The sequence below is a fragment of the Bufo bufo genome, chromosome 5 (assembly GCF_905171765.1).
Source record: "Bufo bufo chromosome 5, aBufBuf1.1, whole genome shotgun sequence".
In the NCBI taxonomy this organism is placed as follows: domain Eukaryota; kingdom Metazoa; phylum Chordata; class Amphibia; order Anura; family Bufonidae; genus Bufo; species Bufo bufo.
In genome coordinates this window covers 311,493,741-311,518,286 of record NC_053393.1, presented here as the reverse complement: position 1 = coordinate 311,518,286, position 24,546 = coordinate 311,493,741, and the positions used below count along the sequence as shown (strand labels likewise).

General features: G+C 45.3%; 1 protein-coding gene across 1 annotated transcript in view; it reads left to right on the top strand.

Moving 5' to 3' along the window:
• Positions 1 to 24,546, top strand: part of AHRR (aryl-hydrocarbon receptor repressor) — a 462,245-nt gene that overhangs the window by 370,484 nt on the left and 67,215 nt on the right. Inside the window, exon 6 of the mRNA XM_040432935.1 lies at positions 14,558 to 14,687. Coding sequence (XP_040288869.1) covers positions 14,558 to 14,687 — 130 coding nt within the window. The remainder of the gene's footprint in view (positions 1 to 14,557; positions 14,688 to 24,546) is intronic.

Genomic DNA, 24,546 nt, shown 5'->3' with positions numbered 1-24,546 from the left:
GCCTGAAAATTGGTATGCGACACTCTGAGGTCTCCTGGGACTCAGATTTTTTAAAATATCATTTCGTTACTTCCCAGAAAACCCCTTTAACCTCCTAAAAGTCACGCTAAAATTGGAAAAACCCTCCCAAAAATGGCACTTTTTTATTGTAGATTTTTAATTTGTGTCTGCAGTAAATATTGTGAAATCATTAATTTTAGCCTTAAGGACCAATAATATTTTCCCCCTTTGTGTTCTAGCAGTCATAACTTTTTAATTATTTCTAAATTACATAATTATAATTTTTTTGGCGAGATTAGTTGTAGGTTTTTTAGGAACTATTTTGAGGTATATATAGTGAGTTAAATAACTTTTATTATTTTTTAGGGGGAAAGATAAAAAAATAGCAATTTTTACATTATTTTGTGGAATTTAATTAAGACGTTTACTGTTAGGTAAAAATAACATATCATGTGGGTCAGTACGCTGATGATAATGCCACATTTCTATATATTTTTACTATTTTCCCTTTCCTCCTGCAGCCTGTCAGCTCTACAACTGCTCCCCCTCCTCCTCCAGACTGACGGGGGGGAGGGGGGGGGCTGATTTATCTGCTCATATCTCTGGTTTGGTACCCACTAAAGATATGGGCTTTGTATTGTTTGAAAGCTGACATTCCAAGCTTTCAAACAATGCCAGAGTGACAATATATTCTGTACAGGGGAAGATATCACTGATAGAAATCGGGATGCTGTGAATACAGCTGAAAGTGAAAGTAAAAGCAGGTTTTACCTGCGATTATTCCCTACTCGATTTCTAACAGTGATATCTCCTGTGTTTCTTGGACTTTAGCTGTTATTTTGGTCTTGTATGAAAGCCTGAAATGCCAGTTTTTAAATAAGACCAGATGCTTCTAGCTGCTACCATTCAGGAGATAGCAGCATCTTAATCAGCTCCCCCTCCACTTTCTGCCCGAGTTCAGGCAGAACAATTAAAGGGAATCTGTCACCTGGTTTGAGCATACTCAGCTGTCACCATTGGCATGTACAGTAAACTACCTTATTTCCTGCAGTGTTCATCTTTCTTTCTTTTCATGGTTTCATTTTTATAGGCAAATAAACCTCCAAGGTGCCCAGAGGGGCGTTATTCTTCATCTCTTGCGCCCAGTAACGCCCCCTTGCAGTGCCCAGCCCGCCTTAATTTCGAGCCCAAGCACGCATACTCATTATGAAATATCGTCACACAGCCGAGGTGAACGGCTCCGCCGCCTCCGTTACGTCAACTAATACATTCAAGCTACACCCCTGGCTTCTTTCTTTCGGCCTCCTGAAATCAGGCGCAGGCGCAGTACCACCGACTGCCTGCGCCTGTGCGATCACATAGCTCCTGAGGGTAAAAGCTTCAAAAGTGTCACTGGGCATGTGCCGAGCCCAGTGACACGTTTAAAGTTGCCAATGGTGGCAGCTGAATATGCTCAAACCAGGTGACAGATTCCCTTTAAGTACTTTTTCTGAGCTCTGGCAAAACAGTTAGGTGGTTAATCCTTTGCCTCCACAGACAGTTTTGGGCTTAATTTTTCAAATCTGACATGTCACTTTATGTGGTAATAACTTTGGAATACTTTTACATTGTACATCATGTTAGTAGTACATTCGAGTCGATATGTTATCTTTTTTTGGAAAAAATTAAAATTTTCTAAATTAGAATTTCTCTGCTTTTAAGATGTGATAAGTGATACCTCATAAAATATCAATTAATTAACATTCACCATGGTACTATTTTGGGGTACATATGATTTTTAATTGCTCTATATTACGTTTTTTGTGAGACGAGGTAACCAAAAAATTGTTATTTTGGCACCGATTCATTTTTTACAACATTCATCTGACAGGGTAAATCATGTGCTATTTTTATAGAGCAGGTTGTTATGGACGCAGTGATATCAAATATGTCTACTTTCTTTGTTTCAGTTTTACATAATAAAGCATTTTTGAAAAAAAATTATGTTTTTGTGTCTCCATTTTCTGAACGCCTTATTTTTTTTATTTTTCTGGCGATCGTCTTCTGCAGGGGCTCGTTTTTTGCAGAAAGAGTTGATGTTTTTATTGGTACCATTTTTGGGTACCTATGACTTTTTGATCATTCATTATTACACTTTATGGGGCAAGGTGACCAAAAAATATGTTATTTTGGAACAGTTTTTATTTATTTATTTTCACAGTGTTCACCTGAGCGGTTAGGTCATGTGATATTTTTATAGTGCAGATCATTACAGACGTGGCAAAACCTAATATGTATACTTTGTCTTATTTATTTAAGTTTTACACAATAATAGCATTTTTGAAACCAAAAAAATGATGTTTTAGTGTCTCAATAGGCCATAGCCTTTTTATTTTTTGACCAATTGTCTTAGTTAGGAACACATTTTTTGTGGGGTGAGGTGACGGTTAGATTGGTACCATTTTGGGGGGCATACACCTTTTTGATCACTTGGTGTTGCAATTTTTGTGAAGTAAGGTGAAAAAAAAAGTATTTTTTTACACAGTTTTAATTTTTTTTTTTTATGGTGTTTATCGGACGGGGTCGATCATGTGATATATTTATAAAGCCGGTCATTACGTATACGGTGATACCTAATATGTGTAGTTTATATATTTTTTTTATTAAGTCCCACTTGGATCTTGAAGATCCAGTGGGGCTGATGGCTGTACTATACTTTGCAATGCTCTTGCATTGAAAAGTATAATACTATCAGTTTTACACTGATAGATGGCAACACTGGACGCCACAGATGGGGGCAGAGCATGGAGGAAACAGCAAGCAGGGAAGACATCAAGGGCAGACGGACAACAGGGAAGACATTAGGGGGCACAGATCAGGGGCACACAGCAGCCAGTGCCTGATCTGCAGAGCGCAGATCAGAGCCTGAAACCGGCATTTTAACACTGCCGCGATCCGATTTGTTAGTCTGCACAGACTAACCAATCGGATCGATTGCAGGCAAGGGACCACTCTGATTGGTCCCTTGCCGGCATAACTGCACTGTATGTTGTCCGTGACAGCAGCAGTCCAGGGGCAGAAGCTTTATTCCAAGCGTTTTGCAGCGCTTGGATTAAAGAGCTGCCATGACGTATATACATGTGCTAGCTGCACTGGGTATGTGCAGCTAGCACGTATATAGCCTTATGGCAGTCGGGAAGGGGTTAAAGACAGTGTGACCAGCCCCTCACTCCCTGAAAGCTTTCCCTGATCAAATTCCACTATGTTTTAAAAAGAACTAGGCAAAGTGAGATTTGATCACTGGGCTGCTCTCCTCTGACTTGTTCACAACTATCTCAGCTTAATTGACAGGTCTCACTATATGCAAAATTGGGAGATAACTGTCAATAAAGCAGGGTAGGGAGTAGTTGGAGGGCAGCAGCACAGCAGGCACATCTCCTCATACCTGGTTCTTTTTAAAACGATGTATACTATTAAATGTCTCAGCTTTTAACACTAATACATAGTTCTTTTTAATGCTAGCACCTGTCACTATTTCATTTTGCACTTGGCTAGTTAAAGGGGTTGGCCCATCTTGGACATTGGGGTTATATCGTTAGGATTAGAAGGACTTAGAACAGAGCCTACATAGTGCAGGAGGGCACACCGCCCATTCAGTTGTATGGGACTGCCACAAATAGTACTGACTCGGCTATTTCGGTCAGCTCCATAGAAATGACTGGAATGCTTCTCATTAGATTCAATGGGACTACCAAAAATAGCGTGCCACTCGTCTTTTTTCGGTACTTGCATAGAAATGAATGGAGGGTGACCGCATATGCACAGTGCACCCTCCTGCACTTTGCGGGCTTCATTCTAACGATAGAGGTGGGTCCCAGAGGTGGGATCAGCACCTGTCAGACATTGGTGGCTTATACTAGCAATACGCCCCAAATGTACAAGATGGGTCAACCATTTTAGGAATGAAACTGCTGGCAGGTTCCTTTATGAAAAAAGGGCAATGTGAAGTCTTTCCCTATCTGGATTGCAACATTAAAAAATCTGCAGTCCTCATCCACAGTGATAGTCAAAGTGTTATATACACAGAAGTAAGGGTACTTTATAGTGGTCATGAGATTGGCACTGCAGGAATTCTGAAATACAGAGCTCAGAGGTGATAGATTCCATGGTGATGCAAATTGTCTTGATCTCAACTTTTATTTGTTACAGGATGTCTCACAGAAGAAGCAGCTTTGGGCCATCTGTGTATAACATTAATACCTTTACTGCAGATCCATGTCAAGTGAATATAATTGATAGCAGAAGAAGAAACGTATCAGCAATTAAGAATGAAAATTGTTCTAATCTGTAGTCAGGCTACTGACATTAACGTGTCACCTGATACAACTGGTGATGTAAAATTGGAGTATTTAAGTCATACCGTCTGTGCCATGTGTTTTGTTCATGGGTTTGTTTTACAAGGGCATGTGTTTAGGCCCTTTGCGTGCCTAAGATCTGGAAAATATGGGAAGGTTAAATATTTGAAAAGGCGTCTGTCATTCTTGACCAAAAGCACATAACTAGAACAAGAAAAATGTGTAGTCTACACTGTGGATTTTGTATTTCGATTTGGACCAGAAATACTTTTTGTTCCCTGCACGCAACAAACAGAGTCTTGTTTTCTGATTGTATACATGACTTGAAATGGAAAAAATGCCTTGTTCCCTGACGTACCAAAAAGGGGACCCAAGAATTAAGTGTAGATGTCCAACATTTCCTATGTAAACTATAAGCTGTAATTAGTGTTGAGTGAAGCAAAGCATTTGAAGCGGAATTCGATGTGAAGTTTAGGAAAACTTTGATTCTAAAAAAATCCGAATTTCCTTGCGCTTCGTGGGAACAAATCAGTTGTCGGCTGCACGTGTTATAAAGTGAAAATAAGTGTAGAGGAGACAGGCCTTGGAACGTGACATCACCCATAATGCAATGCAGTCAGCCAATTCACAGGTAGCCATCACCTGTGGTGTCACAGCCCTATAAAACCCTTATCCCACACGGTCCTCGCCTTTGTCCTGTGAGCTGAGCATAGGGAGAGACGTAGAAAACTCTCATGCACTAGGGACAGTGTTGCTGCAAACAGTTTTAAAGAACAATGTTGTAGAGGGAGAGTGCAGGGAGACTGCAGGGACAGTGTATCGTCATGTGCCTCACACTCAAGTGCACCAACATTCGTAGTTAATCAGTGCTGTTAGTAATACAGTTACTGTGCCTCAGTATTAAAGGCAGGTGTAATATATTGCCATGTGCTTCACTGTCAAGTTCACCTACATTCATAGTTAATCCATTCTATTAGTAATACAGTTGTTATACACTATGACCAACAGACAGTTGCCTGGGCCCTCCAAAGGAACGGGCAGTGGCAAAAATTATGCTGTAGCTTGCACAAGTAGCAGCAGAATAATGAAGGGGGAAGGTGGTAGCAGCCGCAGCACCAGACCAGAGCTGACACTGTCATCCAGCGGCCGTGTTTTGACCACCAATCCAGCTGTACTGGAATGGAATCCTCTCAAGTGACAACAGATACACATAGCCAGGAATGGGTGGGTTCCTCTTATACCACACTAAGTTAGCATGGCCCAGGAACTGCCTATATGCCCTCATCTGTCCTGAACCTGCCTCTTGCTTTTGCTGCTCCTTCTGCTAGCCAAGTAATGATAGCCGCTTTTCAGCAAGAATGAGCTTTTGAGGACAGTCAGCAGTTACAGGCCAGCCCAGACTTAGAGGAGAGGACTGCTGAGGACTCCTTTAGCCATGCTACTACCGATGATGTTAGTCGGGTGAGAGCACATGTTACGAGAGGTCAGTGACGTGCTCAAGAAACGGGTGAGGGTGACACAAGTGACATACAAACATTTGTAGATAAGCCGATAGCAAATGGGAGTCGGGTGAAGAGTAGGCATCATCATCAGGGGGAAGGGTGGCAGCGTGCCCATGAGACAGCATGGTGGAAGCAGTGGTCGATCTGGAGCCAAACGCGGGAGGGGTACACCGTCTGCTACTTGGGAGACTACCAGTGAGGAACACACTGGCAGTGCACGGGTTCATAAAAGCAGCAGCAGGCAGGCATCATGCAGTGGTGGACAGAAAATGCGATACTCAGCAGTGTGGGAATTTTTCACAAAGTCACGGGGGGACGTTAGCATGGCAGTGTGCAGGATGTGCAGGCAGAAGGTGAGGCATGGCCAGGGTACTAATGTTGGCACAACGGCTCTGCATCAACACATGGAGCGTCATCATAATGACGTGGGAAAAACATGCCACGCATTTAGTGTTACAGCTTGATGCAGCAACAGCTACATCTCCCACCATCTGGCATCCCCTCTCTAGCAGTCAGGGCTCGCCAAGGTCAGCAGTAGGAAGCTGTCGTTCCTTCCCATTGACTTAAATGCTGTCTATTGCTCCTAATGCTTCTCTTCCTCCTTCTCCTCGTTACTTTTTTCGACAGCAATCGATCACAATTGCATAAAAAGACAACAATATGCGTGCACTCATCCAGTGGCGCAGAAGCTGAACTTGCATCTTGCCAAGTTGCTGGTACTACAGTCCCTCCCTTTCCATGTAGTTGGCTCTGCACATTTCAGAGAACTGATGGCTTGTGCTCACACAAGGTTTTTAGTCTCAAGCTGACATTACTTTTCCAAAGCCGCTGTACCAGCCCTGCACATGTATGGAGTTGTAACTATGGTTACCCTACCCTCTAGGCACAGTGGCCTCCATCATATCAACTATGCAAAGCTTGGTGCTGTAACGCAGTTCTGCACCTAGTCAGTCTTGGCCACACCGGGGAGGAGCTGCTCCGCGTCACCAATAAAGAAATCCAATATTTGCTTTCTCCTTGTCAACTGGAGATAGGAACCATGGTTACTGATAACTGGAAGAACATTTTGTCTGCACTGCATCAGAGAAGGCCTGCATGGTGCACATCTTCAATCTTGTTGTCACCCGGTTCCTCAAGTCTTCCAGTGAACTGCAAGAGCTGTTGAAAATGTTCAGAAAACTGTGCATGCACTTCAGCCACTCTTACCGTGCAAAACACACCCTCCTTCAGCTGCAAAAGCAAAATGCTCTTCCCCAACATCGCCTGATATGGAACATTTCCACCCGTTGGAACTCCACGCTCCATATGTTAGACCACCAGTATGAACAGAGGAAGGCAGTCAAAGATTTCTTAATGCTGCAGATGGACAGATTTACTCCCTGGTGTTACTTCCATGTTAGCTAGTGGCAACTCATGCGTGACACGTGCTGCTTGCCCAGAACATTTGAGGAGGCCACTTTATTTTTCAGTCAGCAGAACTACGGGATGAATTATGCCTTTCCACGCCTTCACAACCCGGAGGAAATGCTGAGCAATATGGCGAGGGGATAGAAGATGTGGCACCTACATCTCACGGCCACCTGAGCCCTGAGGAGGATGAACTGGCAGAGGAGGAGGAGGACATAAACAGCCAGTAATTTTTACAAAGCTACACATAGGTGGTTTATCTGCCTAAGTGACAGCAGAAGATCAGGAGGAGCTGGAGGCTAATGACGAAGATGATGCAGATGACCCTGACAGACCGTGGCAGTATGCAGTGGAGATGGAAGCAGGGAGGCCCTCTGAGTCCTTTGAGCAAATGGCAATTTACATTTATCAATCACCTCCACTGTATGAGGAAGGGCAATCGCTACTGCAATTCCTCATCCCGATACAGTTTTATTATTTCTGGGCTTCAGATAGCCATTTACACTGAATGATCTACTGCCCAACAACAATGATTTTGGATGCTGTATCAATGGTGCTTTCACCCAAAGACAGGGTTGGACTGGCCATAGACCCATAGAATTTTTGCAGTGGGCAGATGCCCCACTAGGCCACTCAAACCCTTCTCACTGCGGCTGGCTAAGTAGGGTACATACTACTTTGGGCACTATAGGGGTCCTTATTAGAGGAAGTCTAGGCAGCATGTTAAAGTAGGGCTGGCTTGGTGCTATGGCCCACATCTTACCTCCTAAGCCCCCTGCTTCACACCTTAGGAGGAGGAGGACAGAATGTGGCAGCTATTAATGAGCACCACATAGGGACAAGTTTCTGGGGAGGTATTTTGTGCTGCATTGTTGTATTTGGTTCTTTGGGATGGTATTCTGTGCTGCACTATGGTATTGCTGACCCAGCCAACTTGTATTGGCCCCATCTACTTGTGTTGCCTCACCTTTAGTTAATTTGGATGCACCTACAACATTAGGGCCACTTTAGATTTTTCCAGGGGCCACTTTAGGTTCCCAGTCTGCCCCTGCTCGAAGAGCATGCGCTTGCTTCATCTGAAGAAAAAAGGTTCAATATTCATAAGTGAGAAGGCATAGGAGCTGTGAATCTGTGGAATAGTCTACCTCAGGATGCAGTTACAGCAGGGACAGTTGACCACTTAAAAAAAAGCGTAGATGTTTTCTAAGAACAAAAAAAACATACTTATGTAATCATGTAAAATTTGGTTTAATACACTCAATTCCCTTCAGACACATCCTCTCCTATCCCTTGGTTAAACTTGATGGACATATATTTTGTTTTGGTTTTTTTTTTCCCCTACCATACTATAAAACTTTGTAAGCCTGACTCAGAGGATGACTCTTATGAATTTTATGTAATAGTCCAGAATGTCAGGCTCTATAGTAATGAAGAGCTGGCGGTATGTATTGTTTTTTTACTTTAGTAGTTCTGGGGACCACAGCCATCTTTTCTTTGAGTATCCTAATTTATTTTTGGGTTGTATAAAAGAGAGACTTGAAGGGAATCATCCAAGACTTTTATATGATAGGATACTGCACTGAAATAACACTTCATACACCAGTTTTAATCAAAACTATGTTGGCAAAAGATGTGAAAAATTTATTGAAAGGTGCACGCCGTGTGCCAGAGACTGAAGTTTACTCCAACGAGGAGCTAGCATAGATTTCAGGTGTGATTTACACCAGTTGGTAAATTTGTTGATCTTCATAGACCATGCTTTCTCCTGTCATTCTCATTCTGTTTTGAGATAAAGTGGTCAGATATCTGATGGCTCCTTCTCCAGCATCTATCTGACCTCTGCTGAACTACAGTATCTTCTAAGCTGCTTTGTGCCCAAATCAGAGTTCAACTTTGATTTGGGCATAAATCTATTTAGGAGAGCGTACATCAGAAGTAAGGATGAGTGCTGGTGAGCAAGCTATCTGAAAGCCAGTCTGACAGATTTATCACAAATTCTACAGTGTATGAAATACAGGAGCTGTAGGTGCCAAATGATGCAAAAGTTATAATGAATACCTATTACAAGAATGTGTATTAGCCCGAATTACATGTTAATCAAAAAGGTACCTCAAATGGTGAAAATAGCCTTTAAGTTAAATCTCGGGTTTAATCATCAGAACCAGGAACTTTTTTGCTTTTGGGTTCAGTAATTTCTTTGACTCGAAAACTAGGTGACATGCGGTTTAGCACATGACCGCTGAAGCCAGTGATTGGCTGCAGCAGTCACTTTTTTTTTTATTTGCCACAGGTTGCAATGATTGAGGTTGTCGGCTACTAGGCAGGACATCCCCTTTACAAATTGACAGAGGAGGAGGTCTTGTAGTGTACTGCTAAAATGGAATCATTAGGATACCAGGAAGAGAAGTTTCAGAGCAGCCATGTTTTTTGCCCTCTTTTGTTTGAGAGACTGATCATTTGCAAAGGATGTGCAAAATTATTGCTCTTGTTCTCACTAAGGTTGCCCATACACGGTAAGGTTTTGATCAGGGTTTGTTCACAGTTTCTGATACAGTTTTGGCACTAAAACCAGGCGTGGGACGTAAAGGGAGAGAAAGTGTTCATGTCAGATACTATTTCTTCTTTTTTTTTAAATCCACGCCTGATTTTATCTTCAAAACTGCATCAGAATCCCTAATGAAAAAAAGAATGTGTACAGGCAACTTAAAGCTAGTCTGAATTTTGATGGCATATCTTGACATTTTCAAGTCTTCTTTAACCACATCCTTATACAGCTAGTGTTTCAACAAGATGGAAACCACCTAGTCGTATTTCTTGTCTGCTCCTAATTTAGGCTTTTTTTTTTATCTGTAGTCAATGACATACAGAATTAAAAAATTTCGACCATGTGGAAACTGAATACATGTAAACTGATGTTTGAGAGGCATTAGTAGCATGATGCAGGCCGCAGCAGCAGCCGTACAGAATGTGATAATAGACAGACAGCAGACAGACAACAACAGTGTCAAGATGGGGCACCACCAGCAAGGTCTATACATTGGAATCAGACGGAGGAGTGTGAAATTGCTCCTAAATCCTGGCTTGGTTCATTTTGACAAAATTGATGTTTTGGACACTGGCGGAGAACAACTTGGTCCCTTTGGGTGTCACCACCACCCCGCGGCACTGAAAACCCTCTCCGAGATGACACTAGAGGCAGGAAAAGAAAATAGATAGAGAGCGCGCTGTGCCAATTCAGGCCACTGAAAATGCTGCTTAATTATTTTGAACTTCACAAAAAAAGATTTTTTGTGAAACTGAGGAAACAAAATGAAATTTAGCTGCTTTTGAGGTGCACCTCCACTTCTGATAGCAGGCACAGCCACAAGTCCTGTATCCTCTCTCCCTGTCTGTCAGCTGCCCTGCTTCTTCTTTGGAATCCTAGCCTTCACTGTCCCTGGCATTAAGCTTGATTGATTTCTTACTGTGCCTGATTGATTTTTCACTGGCCTTGACTCCCTCAGATCGTTTTCCTGGCAGTCACACACAACCACCCTCTCTCACAGCCCAAAACAGAATGGCATTCTGCTCGTTCTGCTAGGGCACCTCCCTGCTGCAGCACTAATTGGCTCATCCAGGCTGTCTGTCAGCCTGGGAGCCAATCAGAACAAGTCCTCCCCCACCACTTCTCATGGTCATATGAGAACACTTCTTCTTCCCCTCTAGTGCTTTTTTCCCCGCTGACATGTGCACTAAAATGGCGCTACACGCCAATTTAGTGGATTCGGCCGAAAGGAACCCAGAAATATTTGGTTCAGTCCGAACTGGTTTGCTCATCATTACTGTTGACCTTTTGCATTTACCTTCTGGAAGCAGAAGCTGCTTTATGTTGACACTATGACACTACCTTGAGATAGACAATTGGAAAATTATTTTGTGTAAAGCTGTCCCAATGTACAAAGTTGTTCACACTTAAATGGTTTTACTCTGAACTTGAACCTCTTTTAAGTGCTTGAGTAAAACTTAATTTACAACTTACCCGTATTTTTCGCCCTATAAGACGCACCTGCCCATAAGACACACAGTTTTTGAGGAGAAAGATAAAAACATTTTTCATTAGACCTCAGCTCAGACCCCCAATGTTAATCAGACCTTAGCAGAGACCCCCAATGTTAATACAACCCCCAATTAGACCTCGGATCAGACCCCATGTTAATAAGACCCCAATGTTAATCAAACCTCAGATCAGAGAAAAAATATATAAACTTACCTCTCCTGCTCCTGACGCTCGTAAGATCCACTCCTGCTCTTCCTGACATCACATAGTGTGAGATCACAGAGCGTGCCGACATCTTCACACTGTGCGCAGGTCACAGTACAGTATAGGGCTGACAAAAACCAGGAAGTGTTGAGTAAAAAGCCTGCACAGGGAGCGCTGCATTCATTGCTCCCCGGTCCTCCTGCACTAATGAGCGCTTCCATAATAGAAATGCTCGTTCGTAATCGCCCCATAAAACCCACTGACATTTCCCCCCCACCTTAGGGGAAAAAATGCGTCTTATAGGGCAAAATATGGTATAAGCAGCAAAGAATTACTCAAATATAGTTGACATATAATTTTAACCCCATTCTGTATGGAGAATTTAAAGTCTGCGGTGCTTATTTATTGTCCCTTCACTCCAGAATTATGAAGTCAAAAAGTCACAAAATCTGGCTTTTGCGACTTTTTGCACACTCGCAAAAGTTTGGCAACTTTTTGCATTTTTACACCACTCCAGTTTTATAATGTGGGTAGGAAAGTGAGTGTAGTTAGCTATGTTAATGAGTTTCACTCCAGATTTATCATTGAGAGCTTTTTAAAAAGTTGCAGCCTCACTCCAGGAGGTTGTCACACTCTAGTGTGGGAGGGAAACCCCACACCAAACATAGGAGGGAAAGGGGAAAGGAAATAAGGCCTGAAAACTTGGGAAGGAAGATGGACATCTCCTAGTGAAAACCCTAATCAAAGCCCTGACTGACTACCAGTATGAACAGACCCCAGAGGTAGGTGAGTTCATATACAGGAATACCTAAAGTCCTATCTCACCCTAAAGGATCCTGGTACTACTGACAGGAATGAGACATCCTGTTCCTCAAAAAGGATGGATGAACGGGAGTCTCCCTAAGGCCTAATACAAAACAACAAGGAAATGCAACACACCGAAAAGCCAAAATAAAAAGTGAAAGGTAAGACTTAACTTCCAAGAAACTATGGCAGCACCAGGAACTCAACTAAGATCCAAACACCAGCTATCCACAGGTCCAACTGAAGCTATAAACCGCACAGCATTGTGGGAGAAACAGCTATAAATAGGGAAAGTTAAATGACCACAATAGCAACACCTGAAGTGTGTGGCCAGTACCAGAAACAACACAGACTCATGTCAAATCAAACCACGTGTTGCCAGTCTCAAAGATCTCCTTCCACTCACTGTCGCGGCGACGTCCATATGTCTCGGTACGTCCGTGACAGAGGTTGAATTAAGAAATCTGGACTAGCTTTTCTAGACAAAAGTGTTAGATTTAAAGATGAGACAAATTTACAAACAACTTGCGACATTTGATAAATGTGGCATAAAGTACTCCAATGCATACTCAAGCAAAACTGACTTTAAATATTCCCCTCATGATAAATCCCCCTTTGTATTTTTAATGTTCTGCGTTAAAGTTAATCACTTATGCACCTATCGATTTACAATTACATTATATCAAGTAGCTAACAATGAGGAAGTTGGATCTTTCCATCTTTATAATAGTTTTTTTATATCCATATATATACATACCATTTTTTTGTTCTGTATGTTTTCACTTTTTGCTTTTTTGTATTTTTTGCTTTTCTCTCCCCATATAAATGTGTTATATTACTCACAGATGCTTTTCCATTCTTCGTAGACAGTTCAGCTACTTTCAGTCGTCACCTAATACCATTACGTTAGCTCTATAATATAGAGAGGGTGATAGCTACATTTCAATTTCCGCATTCATATGTTCCAGTCTAAAGCAGGGGATGTGTTTCAGATACCAGGTAGTGGAAATGTGCCATAAACAATAAGTCCTCAGTGCATCAGTGATATAGTGTAACTGTTATGTAGGAACTGGATTTTAAGTAATGATTTCCAAATGTTTGGTAGTTAAAGCTGTAGAGATGTTGAATCCACAAGCTAAGTTCTAACTCATGTCAGTAACACTTTCATCATCCAGGGCCCATAACTTTTATCCTGATGATGATTGGAACGATAATTAAATCATTTCATATGCTTTCCAGCGCATGTTTTTCCTGATGTTTTATTGCTCTTAGTACTGAAACAATAATGAGAAAATATACATGTATCACCATATTGCTTTGTTATGCACTGGAGGAGAAAGACTGTTGATTGTTGCAAATTAAATATACTAAATTATTACAGTAGGACATTTATTAAGCCTTTTAAACTCGTTCCTAGTCCCTGCAGAATTCAAATGTACCGTAATTCAAAAATACACCAGAGATCAGCAGCACAAGACTAGTGCTGCATCTTACCGAATGCCAGAGGCTATTGGTGTTGACATTATATTCTGCATAACATCTACAAGTAGCATTTGTCATTTTAAAATGAATACTGTCCCACTTGACATCAATGATTTTTTAAATGACTCTCCTCGTTTATTTTTGTGAATAGGCCATACATTATTAGCAGGCTACAATATAAGGAGTATCAACCTATGGAACTGTGGGGCAAACAACAATATACCAAATTCTCCTGCCTCAGGCAGTTAGGGGCATGTTAGGGTCTACTGTAATTTTTGTATACCTATGTCACCAATGAGCATTGTTCCCCTTCGGCTTGCCTTGATCTTTGCAGGGAGTTGCAACCCTCTCATTATAAAAACCACCAAAAAACACTACTTATCTGTATGACACATGACTTTTTTAAAATGCCAATGATTTCTTAATGATAATGTATATCAAATGTAACATTTAATTTCTTAATGATAATGTAAATCAAATGTAACATTTTAATAATATGTGAGTCCCTTATGGTGTGTTCTTTGTAAAAAGAAGATGAAATAATTGAAATGCTTATTTTGGTATGGAACTTGTGTTTTACCAGAACAGCCCAATGATTACACTGGGGACAGTGTAGTGTAGACAGTCAGTACTTTTTTAAAAAAAAATTCTGTGTTAGTAAATTTCCTAGTGTCTGTTAGTTATATGTATAACATTTGAAAAATATAGAATACATTTGAACAATATAGAATTCAACCAGTTGGCAAATGAAATTCCATTATCTGATTCATTATTTTCTGGTATTTCAGACTGATGTAATGCATCAAAATGTCTATGATTACATCCATGTGGATGATCGACAAGAATTCTGCAGGCAACTTCACTGGGCTATGAATCCCCAACAGATGGTGCTTACACAGGAGTCTCAAACAGAAACAGGTTGGTTTAGTATTCACAGAGAACCGAGCATATGTAACACTTAGAAATAGTTGATTTGATTGTTTTTATTTTTTTATATTGTATCACTACTACTTTTACTTTTATCAGTTATTATGTCATCATTCTGGATGAGCAAAAATGGATCCATCGCTATTGTCTAAAGAGCAGTATCTCTGGAAGTGGAAGCAAAGGGCCTCTATAGAATCACCTAACAGAATAAATTCATTGTCTGACAGTGTTCGGCATTAGTAGACCTAATGCAGGTGACAGATGACTGGAGTAGATTGAGGGAACCATAATAAAACTCCAAGTATGCAACTGGGAGTCAAGGTACAGTTGCTGGATGCATAAACATGGTCTCTTTAACAGCAACAAAGAATCAGGTGAAAGACACAAACAGGCATGGAGGTCAGCAATGGTGGGTCAAGTATGTTGTGGTCAGCAGTGAGGAGACAAGTAGCAGAAACTGGAAGAAAGCACAGACATTACAGAATTATGCTCAGCAGAATTAAGAAACAGAAACACATCTATTTTGCCATAATGAGGTATAGGTGAGGTTAAAAAATGCAGAATGTTTTAAAGAGACGGAAGCACAAAATACATATAGAATTTTGTTGTCTAAAAGATAATGGTAGAAACAAGTCATTCATCTACTCACAAGGATTGAACTCAAAAAATAGGTTTGAAATTAATTGGTGAGAAGTTGTCACGGCGGTGTCACGATCTTGTTGCTGTTTGCCGTGACACGTTTGCCATGCATGCGGTTGCCAGGGGCAATGTGCCGTCTACTCTGCATGTGTGTGCACTTCCCCTTATATCTTAGTTCCTTCCCTGTCTTGTTCTGGAGGGGTTAACTCCCGGGCTGGGTGTGGCCACTAGGTTTATTAAACCTGTGGCCTAAAGGCTGGAGTTGGTTGTCCTCCAGCCTTTGTTGGTACTGGAGTTTTGCTCATGTCCGGCTTATTCCATATGCCCAGTGCTTGAGGGCCACCTTGTGGAACATCAAGGTCTCAGCAATGTCTCACCTATGTCTTCCCGGTGTCTCCTTCCCTTCTCTACCCTGCTTTATGTCTGGTGGTGTTTGTTGTACAGCATGTTTACTAGACATCGTCCTGTCTATAGGTGATTCCTCCGGAAGGGGGTAACAGGGTTCCCCAGGGGAGGAACTACAAGTCTGTATGCAGCTCTGCCTGGGGCCACCATGCATCCTGTTTGCATGGGGGTCCAGGCAGTAGTTGGTGTTCTGGATACCTGGGTGTGGTTGTTTGTACTGTGTCCTGTATGGTGTGTGGGCACCTGTACTCATGCTCGGGTTCTAGTCATTGTGGCTTCAGCAGGTAAGTGTGTTGTTCTGTGTGCTTACCTGACGATCCAGTAGCTGTATACGGTCTTTACTTTTTCCCTGGCATTTAGGCCGGTTGAGACTCCTGTGCTTCCGTGTATTGGATGAACAGGTCGTCTTAGCCCTTTCCCTATTTTTGAGGGATTATCAGGGCAACTCAGGGTCCTAGGTTCCTGGGTATGAGCCGTCCTTCCATCCAGGTCCGTGTCATGGTCTTACCTTCTTGCTGTTCTCCTTCGTTTGACATGTGCTGGCGGCCATCTTGGTTTCTGGGTTTCTTGTAGCCTTCCACCCTGCGGCTCCTCCTTCCCACTGGGAGGAGCTGGATGCCTAGCTCATATATATAGGAGGTCTGTGGCTTCAGTTCCTTGCTTGGTCCTCCTGTGTTCACATGCTTCTAAGACTGCTGCTGCTTCTGGTTCCTGATCCTGGCTCCGTCTGACTACCCTGCTGGTTCCTGATCCTGGCTTCGTCTGACTACCCTTCTGGTTCCTGATCTCTGGCCTCTCAAAGACTCTGCTTCGGTTTCACCATTCGTTTGGACTTTTGCTTTACAGCTTTATTTTCAATAAAGCCTTCTTATTTTCACTTATCTCTTGTTGTACGTCTGGTTCATGGTTCCGTGACATTAGGACCAAGCCATGAGTTCTGACGGTACAGGGCCATCCTCGCTACCCATGCTGGTTGCCAGACTTGATCAGCAGGATCACCTGTTGGGTCGGTTCGCTGTGGTGTTGCAAATCCTGCTTGAACGCACGGCTCATTTCGCTCCCGTTGCCGATGGGTCGGTTGTCGCTCCTACTGCCGCTCCGGTTGTTGCGCCAGAGTCTACCCCGACACCTGTTGTTGCGCCTGCGGTGTTTCGGGGTATGACCGGTTCTGCCCCTCTTCCACAGCGCTTTTGGGGAGAGCCAACTCAGTGCCGAGGTTTCCTTAACCAGGTGGGCATTTATTTCGAGTTGCTGCCACATGCCTTTCCTACTGAGAGATCAAAGGTGGGCTTCTTGATCTCGCTGCTCTCGGACAAGGCCTTGGCCTGGGCCAGCCCTTTATGGGAGAACAACAATCCGGTGGTTGCCGAGTTTTCCGGTTTTGTTGCTTCTCTTCGGAAGGTATTCGATGTGCCGGCTCGTGCTGCCTCTGCTGCGAAGCTCCTTATGTCCATCAGACAGGGTTCACGATCCGTAGCTGAATACGCCATTGAGTTTCGTACCCTGGCAGCAGAGGTGGGCTGGAATAATGAGGCTCTGGTCGCTGCTTTCTCTCATGGTCTCTCGGATGCCTTGAAGGATGAGGTTGCAGCTAAGGACCTACCGTTGGAGCTCGAGTCTCTTATTTCTTTCCTGATTTTGATTGACACCAGACTCAGGGAGAGACCTTCCTTTAAGGAGAGCCTGCGGAGGTCTTCTAACAGATTGGCGCCTACGTTTGCTGTCCCACCCGTGCCTCCCTCTCCTCCCACGCCTCCTGGGGATGACTTGTCTGGGGGTGAACCCATGCAGCTGGGGTTTGCTCGCCTGTCCGAGGGGGAGAGGGTACTCCGGAGACGCGAGGGTCGATGCATGTACTGTGGTCTCGGTGGGCATTTTCGGTTGGCATGTCCGAACCGTCCGGGAAACGCTCGTACCTGAGATCCTGTCGGGGGCAGATCTTGGGTGGAGTCTCCTCGTCCCCGGTTTCCCGTGTTGACAAACCACTGATCACTGTTGTCCTCTCCTGGGTCGGGGGCTCGGTGACGACCCAGGCGTTGGTGGACTCTGGTGCTGGTGGTTTGTTCATTGATAGTGTGTTCGCTGCCGCCAATTCCATTCCTCTGCAGGCTCGAGGTTCCCCACTGGCTCTTGAGGCGATAGACGGCAGACCCCTTCTGTCGTCACACGTGACTCATGAGACCCTTCCAGTGGGGATAGCCATTGGTGCCGTTCACAGAGAGTCGGTCTGTCTCCAGGTTATTTCGTCTCCACACTACTCGGTGGTCTTGGGGTACCCCTGGCTCCAGAAGCATAATCCGACTTTCGATTGGAGATCGGCCGAGATCCTCTCGTGGTCACCGCAGTGTGGGGCTAGTTGCATCCATGGGTCTGTCAAGTTGCTGTGTACTTCCTCGGACTCTCTGTTGCCTCCTGAATACGAGGAGTACCGGGATGTATTCGATAAGGTGCGCGCGGTTGCCCTACCTCCGCACCGCCCATACGATTGTGCCATAGAGTTACAACCTGGTGCCGTTCCTCCTCGTGGCAAAGTCTATCCACTGTCGGTAGCGGAGAATGAGGCCATGGAGGAGTACGTGAGGGAGGCGCTTTCACGCGGACACATTCGCAAATCCTCGTCCCCGGCAGGGGCTGGATTTTTCTTTGTGAAAAAGAAGGGCGGTGAGTTGAGGCCTTGCATCGATTACAGGGGTCTCAATCGCATCACGATCAAGAACGCTTACCCGATACCCTTGATTTCCGAGCTGTTCGATCGCCTTAAAGGGGCCACGGTCTTTACCAAACTCGACCTGAGGGCGGCATATAACCTGGTAAGGATCAAGGCGGGCGATGAGTGGAAGACCGCGTTTAACACCAGGACCGGTCATTATGAATCCTTGGTTATGCTTTTTGGGTTGTGCAATGCGCCCGCAGTCTTTCAGGAATTCATCAACGATGTTTTCCGTGACCTGTTGCAGCAGTGTGTGGTGGTCTATTTGGATGACATCTTGGTATATTCTGAATCCATGGAGGCCCACATTCTGGATGTCAGACGAGTGTTGCAACGGTTACGAGAGAACAAGCTGTTCGGTAAGCTTGAGAAATGCGAATTTCACCGATCCCAGGTAACCTTCTTAGGTTACATCATTTCCGCTGAGGGGTTCTCCATGGATCCTGAGAAGGTTTCGGCTGTCTTACAGTGGCCCCAGCCCAGTGGTCTTCGTTCCCTGCAGCGCTTTTTGGGCTTCGCCAATTATTATCGGAAGTTCATCAGGGACTTTTCCATGCTGGCCAAGCCTCTCACGGATCTGACCAGGAAGGGCAGTAATTCCCAGGTCTGGCCGCTCGAGGCCATCCGAGCTTTTGAGGCCCTAAAGCCCGCTTTTGTGTCAGCTCCGATTCTGTCGCATCCCAACCCTGGGTTGCCCTTTGTCCTCGAGGTGGACGCGTCTGAGACGGGAGTAGGCGCCCTTCTGTCTCAGCGTAGAACACCAGAGGGTCCTCTGCTTCCTTGTGGGTTTTACTCCCGGAAACTGTCTTCCGCGGAGTGCAACTATCAGATTGGTGACAGGGAGTTATTGGCCATCGTGCAGGCCCTTAAAGAATGGAGGCACTTGCTCGAGGGTTCGGTGGTTCCGGTTCTCATCCTGACGGACCATAAGAATCTGACCTACCTTTCTGAGGCCAAGAGATTGACACCACGTCAGGCCAGATGGGCTCTGTTCTTGTCACGTTTTAATTACGTGGTCTCCTACCTACCCGGTTCCAAGAACATCAGGGCGGATGCCCTATCACGGCAGTACTCCGAGCTGTCCAGGGAGGAGTCGATTCCGACTTCGGTCATACCTCCGAATCAGATCCTGGCCGCCATTCGCACCAGCCTGACCTCTCCCCTGGGTGAGCAGATTTTGGCGGCTCAATCTGGTGCTCCCCCTGGGAGACCCAACGGCAGATGTTTTGTGCCTGAGGAGTTGCGCACTCGGTTGTTGCGAACCTACCATAACTCCAAGACCGCGGGGCATCCTGGAAAGAATCAGCTGTCCTGGGCTGTTTCACGTCTGTTCTGGTGGCCTTCCCTACGTTCCGACATCGCCGCATATGTAGCGGCATGCTCCGTTTGTGCCCAGAGTAAGTCCCCTCGGCACCTTCCGTTGGGCCTTCTGCAACCCATAGCCACCGGGGAGCGCCCATGGTCACACCTGGGGATGGATTTCATTGTGGACCTCCCTGCATCCCGAGGCCATACGGTCATTCTCATGATTGTGGATCGGTTTTCCAAAATGTGCCACTGTGTTCCTCTCAAGAAGTTACCCTCTGCACAAGAGTTGGCCACGATTTTTGCCAGGGAGGTCTTCCGGTTGCACGGTTTGCCCAAGGAGATTGTGTCGGATCGGGGGAGTCAGTTTGTGTCCAGGTTCTGGCGCGCCTTTTGCTCCCAGTTGGGGATTCATCTCTCCTTCTCCTCGGCCTACCACCCTCAGTCCAATGGGGCCGCAGAACGATCCAATCAGGCCTTGGAGCAATTCCTTCGTTGCTATGTCTCCGATCACCAAGACAATTGGGTTGACCTTCTGCCTTGGGCTGAGTTTGCCAGGAACACGGCGGTGAACTCTTCCTCTGGGACGTCTCCCTTCATGGCCAATTATGGGTTCCAACCTGCCGTGTTACCGGAGGTATTCTCTCCCCAGGATATTCCGGCTGTGGAGGATCACCTTTCCGTCCTACGTGCTTCTTGGGTACAGATCCAGAAGTCCCTTGAGGCCTCTGCGCAGCGCCAGAGACTCCAGGCTGATCGCAGACGAGCGCCTGCTCCTTCCTACCAGGTCGGAGACCGTGTATGGTTGTCCACCCGCAACCTCAACCTTCGAGTGCCCACTCCCAAGCTGGCGCCTCGCTTTGTTGGTCCCTTCCGAGTGCTTCGCAGGGTAAACCCGGTAGCCTATGCCCTTGCGCTTCCTCCTGGCATGCGGATCTCTAACGTGTTTCATGTCTCCCTGTTGAAGCCACTGGTGTGTAATCGTTTCACTTCCTCGGTTCCTCGGCCTCGTCCGGTCCGAGTGGGCAATCATGAGGAGTATGAGGTGAGCAATATCCTGGACTCACGCCTGGTCCGCGGTCGGGTGCAGTTTTTGGTCCATTGGCGTGGTTATGGTCCAGAGGAGCGTTCCTGGGTTCCCTCCGCAGATGTCCATGCTCCTGCCTTGCTCCGAGCCTTCCACGCACGCTTCCCTCAGAAACCGTTTTTTGCTCCGCGGAGGAGGGGCCCTTGAGGGGGAGGTACTGTCATGGTCTTACCTTCTTGCTGTTCTCCTTCGTTTGACATGTGCTGGCGGCCATCTTGGTTTCTGGGTTTCTTGTAGCCTTCCACCCTGCGGCTCCTCCTTCCCACTGGGAGGAGCTGGATGCCTAGCTCATATATATAGGAGGTCTGTGGCTTCAGTTCCTTGCTTGGTCCTCCTGTGTTCACATGCTTCTAAGACTGCTGCTGCTTCTGGTTCCTGATCCTGGCTCCGTCTGACTACCCTGCTGGTTCCTGATCCTGGCTTCGTCTGACTACCCTGCTGGTTCCTGATCCTGGCTTCGTCTGACTACCCTTCTGGTTCCTGATCTCTGGCCTCTCAAAGACTCTGCTTCGGTTTCACCATTCGTTTGGACTTTTGCTTTACAGCTTTATTTTCAATAAAGCCTTCTTATTTTCACTTATCTCTTGTTGTACGTCTGGTTCATGGTTCCGTGACAGGTCGCTCATATGGGTAGAAGTTAGGGCAAGGGTTAGGGAAGCAATAGGAGGTGACCTGCTCTCTTATCCCATCCTCTGGCCTAGTTGCTTGTTGGTCTGCCATACATTATAAGGTTGGGGGGTTTCCCCCACTCCCCACCGTGACAGAAGTTCAGAAGGTATAAGCTGGTGTAGATTTAAGCTATAATTTACACCACTTCCTTTTTGAAAACCTGGAGGCCACACCTCTCTGCTAGGCCCCCCCTTCCTTTTTCTGAACAGTTTTGGAAAGTTTTAAGAAATGTAAAAAGTCAGTAATTACAAAAATCAACGGTCAGTGAAATACAGTATGCCGGTTATCAACATACACACATCGACAAAAAAATTATAATAATGCACCTAGTTAGTTTGGATTGCTGCAAAACCGGCATCCAGTTATGGCTCAGGCAGATATGTAACTGATTACAGGTGTGGTCTGGTATTGGCAAAAGAGGGTGTAAAAGTGCTTCCCCCACTACGCTATAAAAAAGCTCTCAGAGGCTACTCTTGGGTAGTGAGAGATCGCTGACTACTCGACATACCGCTACAACACACTCGAAGACATTTTGCCAAGCTGACAGTCTTTGAAAGGGGGTGCATCATTGGACTGAGAGAAGAAGGATAGCTATTTGGACAAACTGCCCACCATCTAGGCTGTTCTGACCTAGGAGATGTTGGGAGCAATGGTTACATGAGGATATACAACACTTTGAACAGACTCCAGATGGCCCACACTGATCACCAGTAAAGAAGATTGATCCATGAGAAGAAGCTCCCAAAGTTTTGTTTTTGCATTCGGACACAGGTGGCACCTTCATTACGAGAACGAGAAACCTTGACTGCCACGAACTGGAAACACATTGTCTCTAGCGACAAATCTAGGTTCTGTTTGGTTTCCTATAGCCGTCAGATTAAAGTATGGAAGCCTTATGGGAGCGCTTGTCACTACCAGAGCTTTGGGACGTTCTCACAGCTCTGTTTCTCCACCCCTGTGATGATGTCACTACTAGAGCTTGGAGGAGTTCTCACTGCTCTGTTTCTCCGCCCCTGTGATGAAGTCTTTACTCTCTGTTTCCTTCCTCCCAGCTGTTCCTCCTGCGGTTGATTTCCCTGCCTTTAAATCACCCCTCCTCCTATTGTAGGGCGTGGATTATATTTCTCATTTCAGTTGTAGCTCTTGCTTGAGTATCTTCACTTGTAGCTATCAGTTCACTGGACCTGTGTTCTGCTGCAGCAAGCACTCCGGATATTGCCAGCTGTCCTTGGATCCGTCTTCTCTGCGGCTCCTTCAGCTAAGTGTGCAGACATTGTTGTGTACCTGGTTATTTTCTGACTGGATCTGAGGTGGCCACGGTTCCCTCCATATACTGAGCAGGGCACCGGTGGCCGTGCCCCTTCCACTATTGTAGGGGTTACAGTGGTCATCAGTCTTAGGTACGCGGGCATGCCTCGTTCCGCCATTTGGATCCGGGCATGTGCTTTAGCAGCATAGGGAGAGCTTTGAGGGTCTGACAGGGGTCACCCTTTTTCCTCCCTAGTTTGGGTCCGGTCAGTAGCTCTTTTTACTGTGTATACTCTTGTTGCTCACATACATTCGTGACATTATAATCCACCAAAACCGTCCTTTTTTTTTACATGGATCCGCTTTCTGGCCTGGTTGACCGCATGCAGGGTCTTTCTTTGGAAGTAGCGGATCTCCGTCAATCTATGACTCAGCTTCAAGCATTGGGCTCTGCTCCGGCTCATGGAGTCTGTTGCGAGCCAAAGGTCTCACTTCCGGAAACGTTCTCCGGGGGCAGTGAGAATTTTGTTCGCTTCAGAGAGGCATGCAAACTCCATTTTGCTTGTGTCCCCACTCCTCTGGTAAGGAGGAGCAGAGGGTGAGGATTGTCATCTCCCTGCTCAGGGGTAAAGCTCAGACTTGGGCTTTTTCGCTGCCATCAGGGGATCCCTCCCTTCGATCCGTGGAAAGATTTTTTGTGGCCCTGGGGCAGATATATGATGACCCGGATCGTGTTGCTCTGGCCGAATCTAACTTACGTGTTTTATGCCAGAACAAACTGTCTGCGGAGCTTTATTGTTCTGAATTTCGGAGATGGGCAGCTGATTCAGGTTGGAATGATGCTGCACTCCGGAGTCAGTTCTGTCATGGTCTCTCAGAGAGATTGAAAGATGTGTTTGCTTTCCATGAGAGACCAACGTCCTTAGAGTCTGCCATGTCATTGGCGGTACGCCTTGACAGGCGTCTAAGAGAAAGAAACAAGACCTCTCTGTCCAGCCATTGTCAGTCTAGGGGCAATGGTGCAGACTCATTCAGTGTGCAGGGGCCTCATCCTGTCTCGCTCCCCTCTGAGGAGGAGCCCATGCAGCTAGGTCGACTTGCCCCTGATAAAAGAGGATTTAGTCCTCAGAGTATGGTGTGTTTTTGTTGTGGGGGCATAGGTCATTTGGCAAATGTTTGTCCGTCTAGGAGATTCTTGAACTGTACTAAGAGCGATAATAAGAGAAAAACCTCAAAAGGTAAATCATCAAATTCTGCTTCATCTGCTACTTTGGGCAAAGTTGATGTAGGAATTGATGCTTTTCCTCTGACCTGCAGTTCCCGTTTTCTCCTGTCTGCCAGGGTGGCGCTAGAGAGCAAAGTCATTTCTTGTGAAATTTTTGTCGATAGTGGAGCGGCCGTCAATCTTATTGACACTCAATTTGTAGCCATGCATGGTTTTCAGGTTTGCACATTAGAAAAGGATATACCTGTTTTTGCTATTGACTCTGCTCCACTCTCACAGAGATCTCTGAAGGGCATTGTTCACAATATCCGGCTAGCTGTAGGTGACACTCATGTGGAGAATATATCTTGTTTTGTCCTTAACGGATTGCCTTCTCCTCTAGTTTTGGGGTTACCCTGGTTCACTAGACATAACCCCACTATTGATTGGCAAGGAAGGCAAATAAATTAGTGGAGTGACTTTTGTAGAGAGAATTGTCTCACAGCGACTTTTGCAGAGGTGTCTACTAAAACTGTGCCATCATTTCTCTCTGATTTCTCGGACGTGTTTTCCGAGAGCGGTG